At 36.7% G+C, this 19,229-nt stretch overlaps 3 protein-coding genes across 5 annotated transcripts in view; 2 read left to right on the top strand and 1 right to left on the bottom strand.

Moving 5' to 3' along the window:
- LOC107559738 (taperin-like) overlaps positions 1 to 1,070 on the top strand; it is a 33,381-nt gene extending 32,311 nt beyond the window's left edge. Inside the window, exon 4 of the mRNA XM_016243664.1 lies at positions 104 to 1,070. Within this exon, the coding sequence (XP_016099150.1) occupies positions 104 to 166 (63 nt within the window). The 3' untranslated portion in view covers positions 167 to 1,070. The remainder of the gene's footprint in view (positions 1 to 103) is intronic.
- Positions 1,071 to 3,050: 1,980 nt separating this feature from the next.
- LOC107559739 (Sjoegren syndrome nuclear autoantigen 1-like) lies at positions 3,051 to 13,259 on the bottom strand. Of its 2 annotated transcripts, none has more exons than XM_016243667.1 (3): positions 12,931 to 13,259; positions 4,107 to 4,306; positions 3,051 to 3,283 (listed from the first exon to the last, which is right to left on the bottom strand). In XM_016243667.1, the coding sequence occupies exons 1-3, from the start codon at positions 12,980 to 12,982 to the stop codon at positions 3,188 to 3,190; spliced, it is 348 nt and encodes a 115-aa protein (XP_016099153.1). In that variant the 5' UTR covers positions 12,983 to 13,259; the 3' UTR covers positions 3,051 to 3,187. The 2 variants fall into 2 exon arrangements, with proteins under 2 accessions (XP_016099153.1, XP_016099151.1); XM_016243665.1 differs by lacking the exon at positions 12,931 to 13,259 and adding an exon at positions 10,259 to 10,587.
- The window catches only part of LOC107559737 (anaphase-promoting complex subunit 2-like), a 19,325-nt gene continuing 11,027 nt past the window's right edge, over positions 10,932 to 19,229 (top strand). The window contains exons 1-2 of one of the 2 annotated variants that reach the window (XM_016243663.1): positions 10,932 to 11,195; positions 11,391 to 11,646. In XM_016243663.1, coding sequence (XP_016099149.1) covers positions 11,130 to 11,195; positions 11,391 to 11,646 — 322 coding nt within the window. In that variant the 5' untranslated portion in view covers positions 10,932 to 11,129. Of the gene's footprint in view, positions 11,196 to 11,390; positions 11,647 to 13,603; positions 13,868 to 14,062; positions 14,319 to 19,229 lie in introns of those variants that run through there. The other variant, XM_016243662.1, reaches the window with a different exon arrangement.

Raw genomic sequence — 19,229 nt, 5'->3', positions numbered from 1 at the left:
AACAAACCCCTGAGCAACAGTAATAATGTTGTCCTGTAAAGAACCAAATCCTGACAAAATTCCATATTTCATCATGCATACTTTCTCTTCTTTTGTTCACCAGCTGACACCTGCTGATAGCTCTTCTCTGTCAGACTTCAGCAGTGAACCAGCCCTCTACTTCTAAACCTTCAGATGTCTGGAAAATATGGGACCAACCATTGCCTGCCAGCACCAGCCTGGATGCAGAGAAACAACTTCCAGAACAATGGGACCAGTAGCAACCAGCACGGAAACGTACATTCCGTATTCTATGCCCATACACCATCATTGTCAACAGCAGGACTGTCCTCATTGCTGATCCACACAGTCATATTTAATCTCCTGTTGCCACCGATTGTGATTGTGATGGACATGGAAAATGGCTCAAACAGCCATTCCACTCTTGAATTTCACTCTTCCATCACATACTTGCTCTACATATGTAATCCTCACCTCATGAAAGTGACCAAATTTCTAAAAGAGAGAAAGATGAGAGACTTTTCTTAAAATAGAGAAGGAAACTTGGAGTGCGTGTAATGGGACTCCAGAAAGAGACTATATTAAGGTGAAGCAACAAAAAATGACTTATGTATGACTGGTAAATGGGTGCCACAATCCGTGTTCTTTGTGATGTTTTTGTATGTGCATGTGTAGGTCTGTATTGACATGACTCCCAAACTATAGAAGTCCTCCACTTTAGTTTCATTTGTTTCCTTTGTATGTCTGTGTTTCAGTCAAGGTAGGCATTTCTAATGCACATACTATACAGCTGAAATACTATCAACATGTTAGTGTTGACTTAGTGATCCTAGATCTGTTTTAAAGAGCAGCTTTTAATTGGTAAACACATTCAGTTTTGCTTTGCTTTTTTATGGTAATAGAATTTATTAGTCACTCAAAATTCTAGTCATAATTCGGATTACAAATGCAATCATAAATGCAAGTCAATCTTGTGAAGACATGCCCAGGTTAAATTTCACCCCTATAGCATAAATACAATGAAGTCTGTTATTAGGACTACCATTGTAATTTTTATGACATTTACACGTTTCCCAATATTCTCAATGATTCCTATTATCATAATCTAGTGTTTTTACAGTAAAAAAAATACTGCAATACAGTTTTCATTGTATTATTAAATAATTTTTTACATTATGGTAATGATAATTTCAGTGGGATGGGTTGTACCTTATTCACCTTCTAATAATCCTTAAAATACTGATTAAGCAAAATATAACATATGACCTGGAAGTGTTCTTGACAGGCTTTGTGAGATTTGTGCTGTGCAAAATTGCATTAGTTTGTCAATATTTCTGCTTTAGTTTTGAACTGGACATTCTTGCAGTACGAATGGGGAGTGGTCAATTTTAGTTATGATGGAAATGTTAGTTTGTGAGTGGGCACGCTGTATGCATGGGCCACGTGTGTGTGCGAAACACGAAGACTACATACACACAATGCCAACTGACTTAAGTGTGTCATATCTGTTAAATGACTTTGGCGTATCTGCTGACGTCTCTCCTCAGCCTCTCCGACCAGTATTGATGTATAGTTTGTACACTCCAGGATGAATTTTTCATAATTTATTTCATGCATCTTTTATCACTTTTTCATATTTTTAGTCACAGGGCAAACAGTAGCACCAAGGTGCTTTGGGATTTTTTTTTTTTTTCATAATTTGACACCATGTACAAAGTTACATGAGTGTTAGGACAGCTTACATCTTAGTCCTGTGCTTTTGTATTCATTCATTTGCACTGTTCTGTTTTTGCTTTATTTAGCACCTTACGCAGCTCTTGGCTGGAATAATGCCTTTTAGGGATCTAATATCACTTTCATATTGTAATTTATTTCACAAAAAATAGTGTGTGTATCCATTGGGAGCATACCATTGACTTGAAGCACCAGCGATATCTCTTATCAGCTCAAAACTGCTGATCAATATTTTCTGCACAATTATTTTTTTAAGACTCTGGCTTTGTTCACACTGCACAGTTCTGATTTAGTTTCCCAATTCAGTCTTTAGGACCGACTGTCTGTGCTGTTATTTTGAAGAAGGTGGTGAATTTGGATCCATTTGTTCAAACAGTGTAGTCAATATCTGGTATAATGTAGACTTAACCAATGACATAGGCTTGGGTACGTCAGGTTTTGATTGTTCTTGTAAACCCCCCCCCCCCGCTCCGCTAAATGTTTCCTGAACATTTAGCTTTACCATCATAGGTAAATGCTTTTTTTTTTTTATATATACTAAAATTGAAAATAATTGCAGGTTGCAGTATTTCACAATATTACTGTTTTTACTGTATTTTTGCTAAATGCAGCCTTGGTGAGCGTAAGACTTTTTTTTTTTTAACCATAGTGTATTTGAAACTTGCTGCCTGTCTGAACAAAGCATTTGAACCAATGGTTTTTCATGTCACATAATTAAGGGCAAATTTTATGTAAAAGAATGTTCAAATAAGGCTATTTCACCAAGTGTTAGAATTCAACCAAGTCTTACTGTTCATTCTAGTTCAGTACGTCACTTTAGCACATTACAGTCTATAACAGATCCTCCAGATGTTCTTTTCAAACATGAAATATTCTTGAGGGATGTATATTAGATGTTTAGAGGGTTGGGAACTATTGTTTTTGTGTCTTACAAAATGTAATGCCACTTCAAGTGCTTCATTAGTTCCTGTAACTCTAGTCAAGCTGCTCATTGCTCTGGTGGTTAATGTACTGTATGTCAAAACTTTTCTTCATCCTTTTTGTTTTCATCAGGAGAATATTAAATGTACAATTTGGTTTTGATGAATTTAGAGGGGAAACTATTTAAAATACAAGGAAATGTTCAATAAACAAATGAAGGCTATGAAGTGTTCACAGTTGATCTTATAAGGATAATATTTACATAAAGAAATTCCCTTTAAAACAAATTCACAATATATCTTTATTAAAACATTAAATTTAAATAAAAACATTACATTAAACACCAATCTATATCAAAACAATTTATAAACCTGTACATTAGATACAGAACTTCCAAATAGGAATGAGAAGTTGCATTCTGATTTTGTGTGGTGATTACAAGAGGGAAGGCTGGTAAAGACGAAAGAGAAGACGTGAGAGAGGAGAACAATGCAATATAGATATTTATACAAATAGAAACATTCAGCATTATTCAATGATCTTTGCTGCTTCTTGGTCCAGTGGCTTTGGTCAGATTCCCTGTTTCCTTCTTTAAAACACTCAAAAGTGTCTGAGAGCTTTCAAGAATCTGAGAGAGATAGAGAGGAGAGGTTTAGTCAAACTAGAACACCACACAGATACAAAAAAAAAAGCACAGTGTTACATTTAAACCAAACCAAACAAACAAAAATAATAATACAAATTGCTGTGTGTAACTATTTTCTGCAGTTGCCCAAATTATTAAAAAAATTTGTTGGCTAACAATGCTTTTGGGAAACGCACCCCAGATTAATCTGCTAATATACACCTAAAATGGTGGAAGACTTAACTCTGGGGAGAGGAATTGTTGAATACATTCGTTATTTTTGTTTTATTTGTGCACAAAAAGTATTCTCGTAGCTTCGTAAAATTGAAGTTGAGCCACTGATGTCACATGGACTGTTTTACTGATGTACTTACTACGTTTCTGGACCTGGGAACATTACAGTTGTGTTGCGGTCTATGGGAGGGTCAGAGAGCTGTCAGATTTCATTTAAAATATCTTAATTTGTGTTCTGATGAACAAAGGTCTTACGGGTTTGGAACGACATGAGGTAAAGTAATGACAGAATTTTAATTTAGTGGTGAACTAACCCTTTAAGTTCTCACTTGTGCAACATTATTAAAGCTAGTTGTTGTTTTTTTCTGATCCCTCCCCAATGCAATGAGTAGTAGTAGTATATTTTTATTTAATGCCATGTTAGCATCTTAGGCTATTTTCAGGGCAAAAACTATTTAAAAAAATACAAGTATAACAAATACAATAAAAACCAGCAAACAAACAAACACAAATTATATTACACAAGATTTTTTTCCCTCCCAATGAAGAGAACATGAAATATTAAAAACAGGTTGACTGTGTCCTTCCTTACCTTCATGTATGCAGCCTCTGTCTCTGCGATGGTGCGGTCAAAGTCAGCGCGGGCAGCGAGGCGGCGTGCCAGGCTCTCGTTCACACGACTCAGCTTCTCTGTCAGCACACGGATATCATGCTGCAGACGACTTTTCTCTGCTTCCTCCTGCTGGATCAGCCGGTTTAGCTCTTCTCTTTTAGAGCACAGTTCCTCTATGCCTGAGAAAGACAAGGAGAATGAAAGGGGCCATTTTTAAGAAGGAATTAAAAGGCGGCTTTAGACACATGCCGAAAATATTCCTTGCGTTTCTTTACATTCATGTTGTGATTGCTGAAAGGGAGTGTGTATAAGTTGCAGATGAGGGCTTGCTCAGCAGTTCCTCCTACTAACTGAAGCAATAATGTGCAGGACTTAATCAGCCCCTGATTCAAGCTGTCAGGTCACTCTATGTCAGGGGTGTCAAACTCAATTCCTGGAGGGCCAGAGCCCTGCAATTTTGATTCAGCCCTAATTAAACACACCTGATCTAACTAGTCAAGTCCTTCAGGCTTATTTGAAAATGACATGGTATGTATGTTGCAGCAGGGTTGGAACAAAACTCTGCAGGGCTCCGGCCCTCCAGGAACTGAGTTTGACACCCCTGCTCTATGTGAATTATAATGCACCACACCATGTTCAATGATTGTGACACAAAAAATGTATTGATGGACTGGCCATCTGTTTCAAGATGATATATATATTCCCATTATAATACTTGATGTGTAGATAAAGGTCTGGGGATTCGCATAAAATGACATCTTGCTGGAGTTCATAATGACTAATTTCCAGGGCGCAATGCGGAAAACGCGGACGGAATCGCGGAATCCAGTCATAAAAACGGAATTCACAGTTAAACGCGGAATGTCACGGAATTAGTCAAATTTTGAATGAATTAATCAAAAGTAGGTCATTAAACTTAAATCAAATCGCGATATGGGCTAGTATATGTAAATATTAAGCCGCAAAAGTCGATTTAAATATGAATCCTGCATGTTCTGCGTGTCTCTGTAATGAATGGCGCAGACTCACGGTTTCACTTACTACACACACACTGAAGCGAGCATGACACTCGCGGTGATTTCAGCGTCTGCCGTCTCAATAAATGAGGACGTAAACACATGAACAACATCTCCAGAACTGCTCTGAGAGTCACTTCATAAGCATTTGACCGTTTGAGTTGCATAAAACTAGCTGTCATATCACATGCACAGAACTGTAAAGGTGTTCACGGCAACCCGTCAAAATAAAAGTCTGATTTGATTTGAAGACATTGTGCCTATTATTATTTTTCAGTAGAATGTACATAGACTACTACTACTACTACTAAAATGAAACAAACATTATTTTTTTTAAGGAATAATCACACATTTCTTCCATGTTTTAATTTTAATAGTAAATCAAGATTAAAAAAAATAAAGTTTGCTTAATTTTCAATAATTAAAAGATCAATTAAATACATTTTTTATGCCTTCATTTGATAACCAGAAAAATTTAAATATATAACACAGAATTTCTGAGGGAAAAAAATTCATAAGGCTACTTTAAGAAATTTTTTTATAAATTAAGTTGTTTATGCATTAAAATAATTAGACATGCTAAAACACAGAATTTGGTAACAATAAAAAATATGATGAGAAAAAATAAAACATTTCATAGGGCCCTAAACATGTAATTTTGGTTAAACTTTTAATAAATTGATGTGAAAATGTATAAGTTTCATGATTTTAATTAGACAAGCTTTTTTATTAATAAAATTTAATTTAACTATTTAAAAAGGAGTCAAGAAAAATTCAAATGGAAAAAAACAGAATCCAGAAAAATTCAAATGGAAAAAGGAATTTGGAAAAAAAAAAACATTTCATAGGGCCCTACATTTCTCTTCTCTTTAGCCTTGTCCAAATACCCACACTTGCGGTCTTTGCACTTGACCACTTGACTACTTATATGACGTATTTCCTGTATTTGGCCCAAGTGTTCAAGTGAGCATGAAGACCACAAGTGTGTGTCGAACTTTTCATTACCTGATGGGACACACTTGTAGTGTTGTAAAAATGCAAGTGTTTACATAGCTTTATTTTAATTTTAAATAATTTTAATTTGTGGTGCTTCTAATTAAGTGAATTAAGCAAATGTTGTACAAAATAAATATCACCACTACTCATCTTTGCACCAATAAAACGTAAAAACACTGTTTTTCCACCAAATTATATGTAATATTGTATTATTATATTAATATTTAACTTGCACTGGAAAGGTTTCCGTGACCTCTCGCGAGATCTTGGCAAAAAGTCTCACGATTTATTTCCAGAACATGATGCATGATGGGATACACTAAGATAGTGTGGGTTTAGTGTGTGTTAAGGGCAATGCGCTTTGGCGTTTTTAAGACCCGGGACAGTCTTACACTTACTTCCTGTCGCGCGCACGCGCTCTCAAGTGGCCAAGACCGCAAGTGTGGGTATTTGGACAAGGGGTTTGTTAGTACTTGTGGAGTGCATGTTGCTTCAAGCACATTATTCTGCACCCTAGATGTGCATAAGCGCTGCGACTCCATGTTGCTTCAAGTGCACCATTCTGCACCCTGGATGTGCATAAGAGCTTTGTGCTGCTCTGTTTGAAGCGTTTCACAATATCAATATTTTGCACACAGAACGATTATTAGAAGCCTTTCTTTTTCTCATGATTTCTATCTTATTTTCATGAATGTATTTTGTAAGAATACAAATAGTTAACAGAATAAACATGTTTAAATTGTATAATGTGCACAAAATATTTTTTTTTTCAAAATATTGTTTTTGCTGCTAAATTATACAGACAGCTAGTTTAATTTCAAAGCTTATATATTTTTATTCAAATGTAGTTTTTCTCTTTAATGAGCAAGTGAGTATTTAGAGGATTGTGTTTAACAAAGGGTTTAAAAAAAAAGTGACCATTAGTTCCACAAACACAGTAATGATATTCTGTAGTGGTGTAGAAAAAAAATAGCGCTGGTGTTGGATCGGTATTGGCGGATTCTTAGAATTTGGAATACTCTATGTAATCTTACACTGCAAAATAATAACTCAAAAAGATTAAACGATAACATCATTATTATTTACTGAACCCTTAAATTAATCACAATTATATAATGAAAGCCATAAAAATCAGACAATTAATCGTGATAATCGGCATAATCGCTAAAGCCCTAAAACAGACAATTAATCGCAATTACCGTGACTATTTTTAGAAAATTAATCTTCAGCCAAATTTCATAATCGTGACAGCCCTATCAGTAAGATTGGTTTAAAGGTTTTTTTTTTAAGTCTCTTATGCTTCTCTATGATTTATTTCATCAAAAATACAGTAAAGAAGTACTATTGTGAAATATTATTACAGTTTAAAACAACTGTCACATGATCCTTCAGAAATCATTGGAAACAATTAATATTTCTTGGAATCTGTGAAACTTTTTCCAGGATTGTTTGATGAATAAAAAGTAAAAAAGAACAGCACTTATTACCGCTCAAAAGTTTGGGATCAACATTTTTTTTAAAAGAAATTAATACTTTTATTCAGCAAGCATATGTTAAATTGATAAATAAATGATAGTAAAGCCTTATATTGTTGCAAACGTTTTCTATTTTGAATAAATGCTGTTATTTTGAACTTTTATTTATCAACAAATCCTCAAAAAGTATCACAGGCTCCAAAAAAATTAAGTGGCATAACAGTTTCCAACACTGATAATAAATCTGTATATCAGAATGATTTCTGAAGGATTATGTGACACTGAAACTGGAGTAATGGATGAAAAGCTCAGCTTTGGCACCACAGGAATAAATTATATTTTAAAAGAAAAGTGTTATTTAAAATTGTAATATTTTACAATATTAGTTTTTTTCATGTATTTGTGATCACATAAATGCAGCCGTCATGAGCATAAGAAACTTATTTTCAATATGAAATGCGTTTGTTTGTACAAAGACAAATAGCATAAAAACACTTTTTTTTCAAAGAGGAAATTTTTGCGAATTGAAATTCATTAATTTTAAATCATTAAACTAGAACAGATGTAATGTTAAAAATGAATATAGAAAATGTTTTGTTACACTTTCTGCTTCTCAAATGTTGGTGAATCATGTTCATAGTTTTTGTGATGAACTCTGGTTACTCTGCTGGGAACCCGTGTTAACTTTGAAAAGAGAACTGACCTCTGATCTGACTGACTTATTTAATGCAATGACACTGACATACACGTGTCCAAATACTTTTTAAAGGGGTCCTATTATGCTTTTTCACTTTTTGAATTTTAGTCAGTGTGTAGTGTGTATGTTTGGGCATAAAAACGATCTTCAAATTTACAAATCTCAAAGTCCACTCCAAAGGGAGATATTTCGTTAGAAAAAATCCCTTTTCAAGAACTACAATGAACGGCTCGTTTGGACTACAGCGTTGGTTTCCCGGGTTAAATAATTCCCGCCTACGAAACTTCTAATGGTTGGGGGTTGGGGAGGGGCGAGGTCGTGGTGCATCAGACAAGACAACGACGAAGAAGAAGTGCTGCTGTAGCCTCAAGTTTTCGCAAGTTATTACACATGCACCTGAATAATTATGTATGTAAATATGTATGTTACAGTTATGAAAACGTTTTTATAATAAATTGCTGACAGTACAATACTGGACAGTGATGTAATCTGCAGAATTTACACTTCAATTCCGAGACTACAGTGTTTCCCATACATTGGGATGCGGGTGTTTTTATATCACTGTATTTCTGAAGGAAACCGACTGTCTTCAGAAAATTGGATGTAATTTTCATTTAATCTTGCATGTAATGTCTGATAAAGCAGTGTTTTTTTGAGCGGAGTGCTGCTTTGTGTACAGCCGTTATCGGGGAAACCTCGATCTCTCCCACTCCAACAGCGCCTCCTGCTGGCAGAGAATGAGTTTGCATACATGTGCCGCCTGGGAAACACTGGACTACGGTATAAATAAATTCAACTGTATAACAGTTTCACTGCAATTCATGTTATAATGTTATTATTAAAAAACAATAAAAATAATACATATGCACTTATCTGTAAATGCAGTTACACCTGAATAATTATGTATGTAAATATGTATGTTACAGTTATGAAAACGTTTTTATAATAAATTGCTGACAGTACAATACTGGACAGTGATGTAATCTGCAGAATTTACACTTCAATTCCGAGACTACAGTGTTTCCCATACATTGGGATGCGGGTGTTTTTATATCACTGTATTTCTGAAGGAAACCGACTGTCTTCAGAAAATTGGATGTAATTTTCATTTAATCTTGCATGTAATGTCTGATAAAGCAGTGTTTTTTTGAGCGGAGTGCTGCTTTGTGTACAGCCGTTATCGGGGAAACCTCGATCTCTCCCACTCCAACAGCGCCTCCTGCTGGCAGAGAATGAGTTTGCATACATGTGCCGCCTGGGAAACACTGGACTACGGTATAAATAAATTCAACTGTATAACAGTTTCACTGCAATTCATGTTATAATGTTATTATTAAAAAACAATAAAAATAATACATATGCACTTATCTGTAAATGCAGTTATTTTTAAGCGGTTGTTGACATCCTATCTAAAACGTGATTAAGCCAAAAAAAATAAACTTTTATCACTCTAATACGGAAGGCGGGCCTTCATCAAACCCGGAACTAATCGAGCCATTTGTGCCAGGATGGGGAGAAAGATATTGTAATAACATAAAAAAAGAATGCGTTTTTCGAACCACCAAGCATGAGAGCATGTTCTAGTACACCCCCAAAACATTGTAAAAGAGCATAATAGGACCCCTTTAAACCACTGAACCTTTAAAGGAAACCATATTTATGTCTCTCACAAAAACACACGTCTTCTTTGCCCTCAGTTAGTTATAAAAGCTGTTCTTTCGGGGAAAGAAGAAAGGCACAGGATGACAGGTGTCACAAAAGTCTCCTAATCACTACTAAGCTAGTAACGTTATGATGACTACAAATGTCAGCGTAGACTGCATATAAGTTTCTTCTAACCATGACAAGTAACTTACATACAACTAGAAGAAAACAATATCAAAAAGAAAATCTAACGTTATGTTCCCCCGACAGCAAAATGATACATCTTGGTTGATGGCTACTTACACTTGACAAGCTCATTGTTGTAGGTTTGCAGCGCAGCTCCTTGCTGGGTCATTCTGATTAGCAGGCTAGCTCGCTAACTACAAGAAGAGGCCCGCCTGCACTAGTTTAATCACTAAGAGCGTTTCATGCAACTTAGCATTAAAGTCTGTTTGCTGGTTGTACCTTCAGAGTCAGATTCTTGCTTGAATTAGCAAGCCACGAACTTTACCGAGCGTTAAATGGAACACATCTGCGAGGGGAGTAACTTTAAAGAAAACATTCCAGAAGCCCAGAAGCCCAGAAGCGGTTAAGTCAAGTCTCCCTCCTGTTTCCATGGGAACGTTCACGAAGCGTCATCACGTCGGTTTACGTTAGACTTTTATTTTAGAATTTAGGATAAAGTTGTATAAAAATAGTTTTCATTATTAAAAAGCTAAACAACAACAAAAACTATGGACCCTTTTCACAAGACTGTGATGACGCGTTTAACGGTCATCAGCATCGTAAATCCTTGAAAGTTTTTCATATTTGTATTTTTAAAAAAAAATTATGTACATTTATAACACTATTCTTTGTATTATATCACCTTCGCATCAAATTACAAAAAAAGTTGGTTGCATGTATGCAAAATGCATTTTATTTATTCAATGCCATAAGACTACTACTTTACTACGACTACTAGCGTGTCGTCATCAGCGCGCGACAGTCGTTTGAAGAAGAGCGCTATAATTTTTCGACGCAATGTCTAAAGAGGATCTTTTAAATGGCTTTGATCATATGATTTTGGACTAAACAGTCACAGAGTAAAATCAAAATCCACGTATGGCAATGGCACAAAACAGTATTCTTGTATCACAGGATATATGACTGTTGTTTACAGCCTGAGAGAGGAATGAACGAGGCGCAGTCGATGCCGCAGGGACTTTCAGCAGCCTGGGACACAGTGACATCTGCACTGGTGAGTATTAGATATACTACAGTGTAACTAGGTAAAAACGGTTGCTGAAATCGCTTCTAATCTAAATCCTAGATAAATCCAGCTTCTGATGGTAGCTACATTAACAAAACAAGTACCTTGGTACTTGGACATGGTTATAGCATTGATGAAGTACCTTTGAGTGCCAAAAGCTGAAACCCAACCATGACTCTCTAGGTGTCTCCTGTGCCACCAAATGCTTCGACTGATGAGGTTCTCTCTGAAACCTTGGCCCTGCTGGGTGTACATGGACTGGGTCAGTATGTGGAAGGTTGGCTGCTGGAGACTCTGCAGGTGCGTTTGACTACTTCTGTTGCTCCAGAGTTCTGGACGGGGCTCAAGCAGCCAGAGGGGGAGTCACAGGAGAGGGACAGGGCAAAGGCTTTACTAGAAGCCTTCAGAAACCTTCTCCAAGAGCTGCAACCTTTCCTTGGTATGTCACACCCTACTCGGTGGCAACGGTTTTATTAAAATATCTATTAACATATTAACAGCCTATGTGTATTTGAAAAACAGATGTTAGACAGGTATAGTGTTCACTTATTGTTGCAGTTGTGTCATAGCTGACTTCATTTTATTAGAAAAACTATAAAACTACACTAAACTATGTAAAGTGCACTTTTTGTGGCTGGTTGAAACACTATAATCGAAATGTTGTAGCATAGTTGTTCTCAACTGCCCAACATAATTCTCTCTCTCTCTCTCAATTTAATTCAAATGAGCTTTATTGGCATGACTGTGGAATAGTAAAAACATTAGTTATTGAGGAGAAAAAAGAAAGGCTGTGATTTCAGTTTATGTATCCTGATTCTGTGCTTTGTTAAAATTAAGATAGCTTGTTTTAATATATTAATGTTTAATATTTATGTGAATTAATAACAATATGTCATCATGTGGACCCCTTAGAAGTTTTCAGATCCCCCTAGTTGGCCCTGCAGGTTTTAAAGGGGTGCTATTATGCTTTTTCACTTTTTCAACATTAGTTAGTCTGTAATGTTGCTGTTTGAGCATAAAAAAGATCTGCAAAGTTACAAAGCTCAAAGTCCAATTCAAAAGGAGATATTTTATTTATAACAGAAATCACTTTTTAAAAACTACAACGAACGACTCGTTTAGACTACAACGCATATTTTCCGGGATTTGTGATATCACAAATATCGACGAATGGGACGAGACCTGGTTGAGCTGCAATAGAGAAGACAATGAGTGTTATCACTATGTCGGAGACACGCTAGCTTTCCCAAGGCAGACTAACTTAGTGGTTACAATCATCCTGGTTTAAATCGCGCTCAAATTGATTTGATTTTGACACAATATTTACACTGAAGCTCGCAGGCGGCAGAGCATGTTCTAGTACACCCCCAAAACATTGTAAAAGAGCATAATAGGACCCCTTTAAACCACTGAACCTTTAAAGGAAACCATATTTATGTCTCTCACAAAAACACACGTCTTCTTTGCCCTCAGTTAGTTATAAAAGCTGTTCTTTCGGGGAAAGAAGAAAGGCACAGGATGACAGGTGTCACAAAAGTCTCCTAATCACTACTAAGCTAGTAACGTTATGATGACTACAAATGTCAGCGTAGACTGCATATAAGTTTCTTCTAACCATGACAAGTAACTTACATACAACTAGAAGAAAACAATATCAAAAAGAAAATCTAACGTTATGTTCCCCCGACAGCAAAATGATACATCTTGGTTGATGGCTACTTACACTTGACAAGCTCATTGTTGTAGGTTTGCAGCGCAGCTCCTTGCTGGGTCATTCTGATTAGCAGGCTAGCTCGCTAACTACAAGAAGAGGCCCGCCTGCACTAGTTTAATCACTAAGAGCGTTTCATGCAACTTAGCATTAAAGTCTGTTTGCTGGTTGTACCTTCAGAGTCAGATTCTTGCTTGAATTAGCAAGCCACGAACTTTACCGAGCGTTAAATGGAACACATCTGCGAGGGGAGTAACTTTAAAGAAAACATTCCAGAAGCCCAGAAGCCCAGAAGCGGTTAAGTCAAGTCTCCCTCCTGTTTCCATGGGAACGTTCACGAAGCGTCATCACGTCGGTTTACGTTAGACTTTTATTTTAGAATTTAGGATAAAGTTGTATAAAAATAGTTTTCATTATTAAAAAGCTAAACAACAACAAAAACTATGGACCCTTTTCACAAGACTGTGATGACGCGTTTAACGGTCATCAGCATCGTAAATCCTTGAAAGTTTTTCATATTTGTATTTTTAAAAAAAAATTATGTACATTTATAACACTATTCTTTGTATTATATCACCTTCGCATCAAATTACAAAAAAAGTTGGTTGCATGTATGCAAAATGCATTTTATTTATTCAATGCCATAAGACTACTACTTTACTACGACTACTAGCGTGTCGTCATCAGCGCGCGACAGTCGTTTGAAGAAGAGCGCTATAATTTTTCGACGCAATGTCTAAAGAGGATCTTTTAAATGGCTTTGATCATATGATTTTGGACTAAACAGTCACAGAGTAAAATCAAAATCCACGTATGGCAATGGCACAAAACAGTATTCTTGTATCACAGGATATATGACTGTTGTTTACAGCCTGAGAGAGGAATGAACGAGGCGCAGTCGATGCCGCAGGGACTTTCAGCAGCCTGGGACACAGTGACATCTGCACTGGTGAGTATTAGATATACTACAGTGTAACTAGGTAAAAACGGTTGCTGAAATCGCTTCTAATCTAAATCCTAGATAAATCCAGCTTCTGATGGTAGCTACATTAACAAAACAAGTACCTTGGTACTTGGACATGGTTATAGCATTGATGAAGTACCTTTGAGTGCCAAAAGCTGAAACCCAACCATGACTCTCTAGGTGTCTCCTGTGCCACCAAATGCTTCGACTGATGAGGTTCTCTCTGAAACCTTGGCCCTGCTGGGTGTACATGGACTGGGTCAGTATGTGGAAGGTTGGCTGCTGGAGACTCTGCAGGTGCGTTTGACTACTTCTGTTGCTCCAGAGTTCTGGACGGGGCTCAAGCAGCCAGAGGGGGAGTCACAGGAGAGGGACAGGGCAAAGGCTTTACTAGAAGCCTTCAGAAACCTTCTCCAAGAGCTGCAACCTTTCCTTGGTATGTCACACCCTACTCGGTGGCAACGGTTTTATTAAAATATCTATTAACATATTAACAGCCTATGTGTATTTGAAAAACAGATGTTAGACAGGTATAGTGTTCACTTATTGTTGCAGTTGTGTCATAGCTGACTTCATTTTATTAGAAAAACTATAAAACTACACTAAACTATGTAAAGTGCACTTTTTGTGGCTGGTTGAAACACTATAATCGAAATGTTGTAGCATAGTTGTTCTCAACTGCCCAACATAATTCTCTCTCTCTCTCTCAATTTAATTCAAATGTGGCATGACGGCATGACTGTGGAATAGTAAAAACATTAGTTATTGAGGAGAAAAAAGAAAGGCTGTGATTTCAGTTTATATTCTGTGCTGGGGCGTCACATTTCCGACGAGTACTTGCGGTGTTCGGCCAATCACAATGCACTGGGTCAGCTGGCCAATCAGAGCAGACTGCGCTTGTCGGAAGGAGGGGCTTTGTAGAAAACGAAGCGTTTGAGAGAGGACCTACAATAATGTACAGTATTTGAAAAATAATGTGTTTTTTGAACATTAAAGCATGTCAACATATTCTGTTACACCGAATAATGATCTTTAAAAAAAGCATCATATGACCCCTTTAACAGAAATCACTTAAACTACAACGAACGACTCGTTTGGACTACAATGCATATTTTCCGGGATTTGTGATATCACAAATATCGACGAATGGGACGAGACCTGGTTGAGCTGCAATAGAGAAGACAATGAGTGTTATCACTATGTCGGAGACACGCTAGCTTTCCCAAGGCAGACTAACTTAGTGGTTACAATCATCCTGGTTTAAATCGCGCTCAAATTGATTTGATTTTGACACAATATTTACACTGAAGCTCGCAGGCGGCGTAAGGGGCATGACATTTCCTGACCAGGCGCCGAGTGCTGCCAATCACAACACACAATGGCCCAGCTAACCAATCACAGCACATTTCGTATTTCAGAAGGCGGGCCTTCATTTGATACAGGAACTATTCGAGCCGTTCATGCCAGACTGGGGCGAGAGGTGTTACAATAATGTAAAATATGTGAAAAATAATGTGTTTTTCGAACAACCTAGTATGCGAGCCTGTTCTAGTACACCCCCCCAAAACAAAATCAAGACTTTGTAAAAGAGCATAATAGGACCCCTTTAAAATGGTCTTAAAATGTCTTAATTCACTCTTCCACAAATGAAGGCCTTAAAAGGTCTTAAATTAGAGCTGAAAGTCTTAAATTCATGAAGTTGTGGCATTAAATGTTGCATGCACTACAAAAAAAAAAAGAATATTTCCTCTTGTTTTCCAGAACAAATATCTAAGCATCCTTATACATTTACTTGAGTTGCAAAATGAAATATGAAGAACAGAACAATATTAAGTGAGTTTATGCTTAAAACTAGAACAAATACAGCGGGTAAAATAAGTATTGAACACATAAACATTTTTCTCAGTAAATCTATTTCTAAAGGTGCTGTTGACACAATGACATGAAATTTTCACCAGATGTCGGTAATAACCCATGTAATCCATACATACAAAGAAAACAATACAAATAAGTTCAGAAATTAAATTCTGTGTAATAAAATGGAATGACCCACGGAAAAAGTATTGAACACGCTTACTGAAATGTATTTAATACTTCGTACAAAAGCCTTTGTTGGTAATGACAGCTTCAAGACGCCTCCTGTATGGAGAAACAAGTCGTATGCGTTGCTCAGGTGTGATTTTGGCCCATTCTTCCACACAAACAGTCTTCAAATCTTGACGGTTCCATGGGCCTATTCTATGAACTCTAACCTTTAGTTCTTTCCATAGATTTTCTATTGGATTCAAGTCAGGTGATTGGCTGGGCCATTCTAGCAGCTTTATTTTCCTTCTCTGAAACCAAATGAGAGTTTCCTTGGCTGTGTTTGGGATCATTGTCTCGCTGGAATGTCCACCCTCATTTCATCCTGGTAGATGGCAACAGATTTTTATCAAGAATGTCTCGGTACATTTTTCCATTCATTCTTCCTTCAATTATATTGCAACGGTTTTATTAAAATATCTATTAACATATTAACAGCCTATGTGTATTTGAAAAACAGATGTTAGACAGGTATAGTGTTCACTTATTGTTGCAGTTGTGTCATAGCTGACTTCATTTTATTAGAAAAACTATAAAACTACACTAAACTATGTAAAGTGCACTTTTTGTGGCTGGTTGAAACACTATAATCGAAATGTTGTAGCATAGTTGTTCTCAACTGCCCAACATAATTCTCTCTCTCTCTCTCAATTTAATTCAAATGAGCTTTATTGGCATGACTGTGGAATAGTAAAAACATTAGTTATTGAGGAGAAAAAAGAAAGGCTGTGATTTCAGTTTATGTATCCTGATTCTGTGCTTTGTTAAAATTAAGATAGCTTGTTTTAATATATTAATGTTTAATATTTATGTGAATTAATAACAATATGTCATCATGTGGACCCCTTAGAAGTTTTCAGATCCCCCTAGTTGGCCCTGCAGGTTTTAAAGGGGTGCTATTATGCTTTTTCACTTTTTCAACATTAGTTAGTCTGTAATGTTGCTGTTTGAGCATAAAAAAGATCTGCAAAGTTACAAAGCTCAAAGTCCAATTCAAAAGGAGATATTTTATTTATAACAGAAATCACTTTTTAAAAACTACAACGAACGACTCGTTTAGACTACAACGCATATTTTCCGGGATTTGTGATATCACAAATATCGACGAATGGGACGAGACCTGGTTGAGCTGCAATAGAGAAGACAATGAGTGTTATCACTATGTCGGAGACACGCTAGCTTTCCCAAGGCAGACTAACTTAGTGGTTACAATCATCCTGGTTTAAATCGCGCTCAAATTGATTTGATTTTGACACAATATTTACACTGAAGCTCGCAGGCGGCGTAAGGGGCATGACATTTCCTGACCAGGCGCCGAGTGCTGCCAATCACAACACACAATGGCCCAGCTAACCAATCACAGCACATTTCGTATTTCAGAAGGCGGGCCTTCATTTGATACAGGAACTATTCGAGCCGTTCATGCCAGACTGGGGCGAGAGGTGTTACAATAATGTAAAATATGTGAAAAATAATGTGTTTTTCGAACAACCTAGTATGCGAGCCTGTTCTAGTACACCCCCCCAAAACAAAATCAAGACTTTGTAAAAGAGCATAATAGGACCCCTTTAAAATGGTCTTAAAATGTCTTAATTCACTCTTCCACAAATGAAGGCCTTAAAAGGTCTTAAATTAGAGCTGAAAGTCTTAAATTCATGAAGTTGTGGCATTAAATGTTGCATGCACTACAAAAAAAAAAAGAATATTTCCTCTTGTTTTCCAGAACAAATATCTAAGCATCCTTATACATTTACTTGAGTTGCAAAATGAAATATGAAGAACAGAACAATATTAAGTGAGTTTATGCTTAAAACTAGAACAAATACAGCGGGTAAAATAAGTATTGAACACATAAACATTTTTCTCAGTAAATCTATTTCTAAAGGTGCTGTTGACACAATGACATGAAATTTTCACCAGATGTCGGTAATAACCCATGTAATCCATACATACAAAGAAAACAATACAAATAAGTTCAGAAATTAAATTCTGTGTAATAAAATGGAATGACCCACGGAAAAAGTATTGAACACGCTTACTGAAATGTATTTAATACTTCGTACAAAAGCCTTTGTTGGTAATGACAGCTTCAAGACGCCTCCTGTATGGAGAAACAAGTCGTATGCGTTGCTCAGGTGTGATTTTGGCCCATTCTTCCACACAAACAGTCTTCAAATCTTGACGGTTCCATGGGCCTATTCTATGAACTCTAACCTTTAGTTCTTTCCATAGATTTTCTATTGGATTCAAGTCAGGTGATTGGCTGGGCCATTCTAGCAGCTTTATTTTCCTTCTCTGAAACCAAATGAGAGTTTCCTTGGCTGTGTTTGGGATCATTGTCTCGCTGGAATGTCCACCCTCATTTCATCCTGGTAGATGGCAACAGATTTTTATCAAGAATGTCTCGGTACATTTTTCCATTCATTCTTCCTTCAATTATATTAATTTTGCCAGTGCCACACCATGATGTTTTGGGGTGATGTGCAGTGCCATTTGACCTTCAAACATGGTGGGTATTATGGCATCCAAAGAGTAAATTTTTTGTCTCATCTGAACGGACTATATTCTCCCAGTATTTCACAGGCTTGTCTAAATGTTGTGCAGCAAACTTTAAATGAGCTTCAACATGCTTTTTCTTCAGCAATAGAGCCTTGCGTGGTGAGCGTGCATACAGGCCACGGCGGTTAAGTGTTTTACTTACTTATTGTACTTATTATTTTCTTTGATACAATTGTACCTGCTAATTCCAGGTCTTTCTGAAGCCCTCCACAAGTGATCCTTGGCTCTTGGACAACTCTTCTGATAATTCTTTTCACTCCTCTGTCAGAAATCTTGTGAGGAGCACCTGGTCTTGGCCGGTTTATGGTGGAAGGATGTTCTTTCCACTTCTGGATTATGGCCCCAACAGTGCTCACTGGAACATTCAGAAGTATAGAAATGCTTCTGTAACCAATGCCATCAGTATGTTTTGCAACAATAAGGTTGCTAAGGTCTTGAGAAAGCTCTTTGGTTTTACCCATCATGAAATGTTTTTTGTGTGACACGTTGGTCATGAGACACCTTTTTATAGGCCATTAGCTGGGACTGAACCAACTAATATTCATTTCCACTGACAAGGGGCAGGATTGCTTTTACTGATAGATTTAAGCTGGTGTCTTGGCTTTGCATGGCTTTTTGCACCTCCCATTCTTTGTGTTCAATACTTTTTTCCCTGTGTCATTCTACTTTATTACACAGAACTTAATTTCTGAACTTATTTGTTTTG

This window comes from Sinocyclocheilus grahami, unplaced genomic scaffold (genome assembly GCF_001515645.1).
Source record: "Sinocyclocheilus grahami isolate Dianchi unplaced genomic scaffold, SAMN03320097.WGS_v1.1 scaffold696.1, whole genome shotgun sequence".
NCBI lineage: Eukaryota > Metazoa > Chordata > Actinopteri > Cypriniformes > Cyprinidae > Sinocyclocheilus > Sinocyclocheilus grahami.
The sequence above is the reverse complement of the archived record's forward strand: the minus strand, read 5'-3'. Positions and strand labels throughout refer to the sequence as shown.